This window comes from Mus pahari, chromosome 5 (assembly GCF_900095145.1).
Source record: "Mus pahari chromosome 5, PAHARI_EIJ_v1.1, whole genome shotgun sequence".
NCBI lineage: Eukaryota > Metazoa > Chordata > Mammalia > Rodentia > Muridae > Mus > Mus pahari.
In genome coordinates this window covers 24,658,275-24,662,997 of record NC_034594.1, presented here as the reverse complement: position 1 = coordinate 24,662,997, position 4,723 = coordinate 24,658,275, and the positions used below count along the sequence as shown (strand labels likewise).

The 4,723-nt window shown below is 35.1% G+C and overlaps 1 protein-coding gene across 1 annotated transcript in view; it reads left to right on the top strand.

The window, feature by feature from the left end:
• Positions 1-291: 291 nt before the first annotated feature.
• LOC110321425 (protein-lysine methyltransferase METTL21E) overlaps positions 292-4,723 on the top strand; it is a 17,455-nt gene continuing 13,023 nt past the window's right edge. Inside the window, exons 1-2 of the mRNA XM_029539073.1 lie at positions 292-436; positions 1,049-1,171. Of these exons, the coding sequence (XP_029394933.1) occupies positions 1,123-1,171 (49 nt within the window). The 5' untranslated portion in view covers positions 292-436; positions 1,049-1,122. The remainder of the gene's footprint in view (positions 437-1,048; positions 1,172-4,723) is intronic.

Genomic DNA, 4,723 nt, shown 5'->3' with positions numbered 1-4,723 from the left:
TGTGTTTACACCCAGATAGATGACATGAAAACCACATGGTGTCTATTTCATAGGACATCGTAGCCACAGAATCTTAAAAATAACTTTTGGCATCAGAATAGAAAATTGAGTTTGCTTCGCTTAAGTAGCCTATGTTCTCACTGCAGGAGTGGTGTATATTTAAAAGCTCTAGTTGTGTTCCCAGGAAGTCATGGGACATTCTCACTGTTCTTCAGTCTTTGCTTCAGGCTTCACAATGTCACTGTTGTGCAACCAGAGGCAGAGAAACTGCAGCTGTCAGACTCTAATCCTTTCTGCTTGGATTTGTTGCCAGGGTATACAGTAGAGAACGACTCGCTCGGGCTCAGCCTTGCAAGCTCTACCAGAGACTTCAGCAGCAAATCACAGCTGTGGACGAGAGTTTTTCACCTTCTGGAACCTCAGCTAACTCTTTTAGGTATGTCCAGTCCTAACATTGACCAAATCTCATCTCTAAGAAGACAGGGATAATAAAGACTGCTTCCTTTAATAGGAGAAATGGAAAACGTGGAGGAAAATGTCTTGCTATTCTTGTAGCTCTGTGACTTTGATGGTATTATGTAACTTTTGTTTTTATAGTGTATAAACTGTATGGAAATAGCTTGGTTTCTAACTTACAGAGGCATACAACAAAGAAAATTTGGTTATTGGGGAAGGTGCATAGGATCTTTGGAAGAAAGTTTTATATTATTATGGAAGTAGTGGGTTTGTCATGTGAAGTCAAATTGAGAAGTAGAAATATCTAATTGTTGTTTTCAGAGACTAAGAGTTTATTTAAGATAATTCCAATTATCTACTCTAAGTGAGTGGCGTACAGTATTTGAGCTTTCTGTAAACCTTTGTCTGGGTGCTGTGGACACATACAGATAGAAGGTACCTAAACCACCATTTGGTAGGTAAATTAGTTGACACTCCAATTTGATAATATTTTACTATGATTTTCTTAGCTATATAAGTAGCTAAATTATTAAGTAAATATAGTTATACTTACTACAGATTTTGAATTAACTATTGGCATTTGATATTTTAGTGTACTATTTGCTTATTGTTCAACACACAATCAAGAAAATATCAACATATTGCTATTCATTAATTCGACATTTGATGGACCTCACAGTAACTCACAACATTACTCACAAAGAGACCCACAAAGGTAAATAATTTTGTTTCTTCTTGTAATTTGAACAATCATGAGTAGACAAACCATTAATAGACTATAAAAATCCTTTCTTTTGCAGTCTTCATTAGTGCCTTAAAGGGAACCAGGGCTTATTAACTGCATATTATATTTTCACTTGTGTTTACTAACTCAATGAATAATGTCAAACATCAATGATCATCATGATAAAATAGGTGTAATTTTGGCTGAAAATAATAAATTAATCTATGAAAGACATAAGAAGATTTTAGAGTTTTTCTTTGTTCTCCAAAAATGAACATTTTAAAACAAATGCAATACACCAAATAAATTATTGTGATTATTATTTAAGAAGTTTAAGTGAGAGAGCAAAATAGTTCTATATACAAACTGTATATTTTAATGATGTTTGAAAGAAAGATGAATTTAGGCTACAAAATATCTCCAACATGTATTTATTGACTTTTTGACTGTTGGTTAAGGGCAGAAATATATGACATAATTTGGCTTCTAGATTTAAGAATTGACATTTGAATATTTGCAACTGGCCCACCATTTTTACAGTCTTGCATATGAAGTATGGCTTTGCGTAGGTTACTACATATAATGATCTTCATTGAGATAAAAGTGCTAACTTTTATGTATTAGTTTTAGTACATATAAAATTATCTTCTATTTTCTTTCTGTCCCTCTTAGATAAGATCTATACTTACTGTAGATGTTTTCAAATAACCATAAACCTGTTTCTTTTTATGGTCACACCAGGTTTCACACATGATTTCTACCCTAAGTGAGCCTATATTGCAGGCAGAAAGAGTTGGATTCAAGCCCAGAGCTTGCTGCCTACCTGGTTTAAATGGCAATGCTTTGCAGACCTACAAGTGTAAATTGTAATATCATAGAGAGCTCACCCATTCAGATAATTTGAATGCAAATGTAATTTCTGTGTGGTCTATGAATAGAACTTTGTAATTTTTCATTGCCATTAGTATCAATTCTTGGTTTTAAATGTGTACATGTTAATTTGATGAATTACAGCAGAAGTGGAAGTATATCAAGGTGATTTTGAGCAAGTATGAAAATATTTTATTACAGGAGCAAACACACCTCGTAATCATCTATGCAGCCAATTAAAAATTTTAAAATGTTCCAATGTAGAATCCTGATGGGATTAAGTGTGTGTTGTGGCAGCCACGCCAGATGACATTTTGTTGGCAAGGCTTCTATCAAGTAGAGGAACACTGGGTTCTCAAGTACTGAAGGATGTTTATCTGCCTATCCTTTTACACTTAACATCTTGGGCTTGGAAAAGATGGGGTAAGACCAGTCCTCCTATTTCAGTACTTGTAGGAAGATATGAGAATTTTAAAATGCCACATATTTATATTCCAATTGAAACTAGGACTAGGATGGGAAATAAAAATGCCCCCCTGTGTGTGTCTAGTGCTACAGTGTAATCTAAATTCTCTAAAGCTTCATTCATCTTAACTATTCTAAGTACATACCACAGTCCCAGCAGCTGCTTGTACAAGCAGCAGAGTGTTGCAAGATGACAGCTCCTAGAATCTTCAGGAGTAGAGCAGACTCCATATCCCCATCTAATGTTTCATGATCCCAGTACACCACAAGTCCCAAACATGTTACTTCAGCTGATTACTTGGCATTGTGCACACTGTCTGTGTCTAGGTTTTTCCAGAAGTAATGCCAAATTAAAATTAGGCATACAAGGGATTTACATTAGATGAATAGTTGCAATGGATGAGTGAAGAAACAGAAATAAGGAATGTGGGAGTGAAGGGAGATGGATAGAGGGTTGGAAAACCTGTCAACTGTATCAACTGCAGTACAAATCAAAGAAAGTCTCAAATTGTTTGATACAGGATTTCTTGAGCAAAAGCTGACTGCTCAAGAAGGCAATAAGAGTCTTCATGAAGGCAGCAGTCGAGAAGCCAACTAGGAGGTGCGTGTTTTTGAAGTGGTGATGTACATCATTCCTTGGTTACAGTAACTGGCATTGAATAGTGACATTCAAACCTGAGTTTTGGGACATCTGAGGTGAATTGTATTGATAAATTTAACTTCTTTTTAACATCTTAAGTGGATTGTGAGGAAATTAGTTTATTTAGCATATATTTATTAAGGTTGCTTTTTAAACTTTTAGTATGTGTTAATGAGCAACTATCATTGTATGTCTCCAGCTAGCATAGAAAATATATTGCCCCAGACTGCACCACTACACCCAAGCCCGATCAGGCCAGTCTTATACAAGGATTCTCTAAGTACAAATGTCATTTTTCTTTAGTATGCTTTTCTTGATTAAACTAAACTATCAGGACACTCCCAAAACACTTCAGAGATGCCTCTTTTTTAAATATAATACTTACCAAATATTATTGGGTTTTTTATTGTCTTTCTATTATTGACCCCAGTATCAATGTCTTAGTACAACAATTTCTAATGTTTTTTCCCTTTGTTTTCCACTTGCATCTTGAATAATCTCAATAAGAAAAGATTTTTTCTCCACTGTAAAGACAAATATCTAATAAAAAACAACCATATGCATAAAAAATAAAATAAATGTGGAACATAAGGTTTCTCTATGATTACAAGCACGTTTTCATATGTATAAAACATGTCTGTAAATCTACAACTATACACAGTGACAAAGGTCTGATCCTAACACGCAGGAAGCTGAAGTAGAAGAATTTGGAGTCCAAAAGTAACTTGAGCTATTTGGTGAGATCATGTGTCAATGAAAGAGCAGCAACAAATTCCCAAATTGATATTAGATAGATAGATAGATAGATAGATAGATAGATAGATAGATAGATAGATAGATAGATATGTATGTATCTAATGATTAGATCGAGAGAGAGAGAGAGAGAGAGAGACAGACAGACAGACAGACAGACAGACAGACAGACAGACAGACAGAATATAGTATTGTTTAAGCTATTTCATGGAATATAAGCAGACCAAAAGACTGGAAATATTTCTGGAATCTTATGAGGGTTATATTTTAGTAAAAAAAAAAAAGAAAGAAAGAAAGAAAAGAAAGGAAAGAAAGAAAGGAAGGAAGGAAGGGAGGGAGGGAGGGAGGGAGGAAGGGAGGAAGAAAAAACTCAAGATTTTGATGCTGCCGAAGTATGCAGCATCATATCTTTTTATGTTAGCCTGTGACATTTCACTAATCTGAATAAATTTTGTCGACTTCTCAGTAAGTGTGCAGCCATGGAGTTCTTCTCTGAGTAGAAGAGTCAGTTGGATGACAGTCTGTCACTTGGAAGGGTGGATTTTACTTTCAATGCTGCTGACAGGTTTAGATAACAGCCCTCCTACCAATGATCAAATTCACTTTTGTCATGGCTATTAAAGAGCTAGTATTTTCTCTTTTCTGTGGGCCTCTGTGTCATAGCTATTATTAAAGAGATAGTATTTTCTCTTTTCTGTGTGCCTCTGTGTCATAGCTATTAAAGAGCTAGTATTTTCTCTTTTCTGTGTGCCTCTGTGTCATAGCTAAGAAACAGCTAGTATTTTCTCTTTTCTGTGTGCCTCTGTGTCATAGCT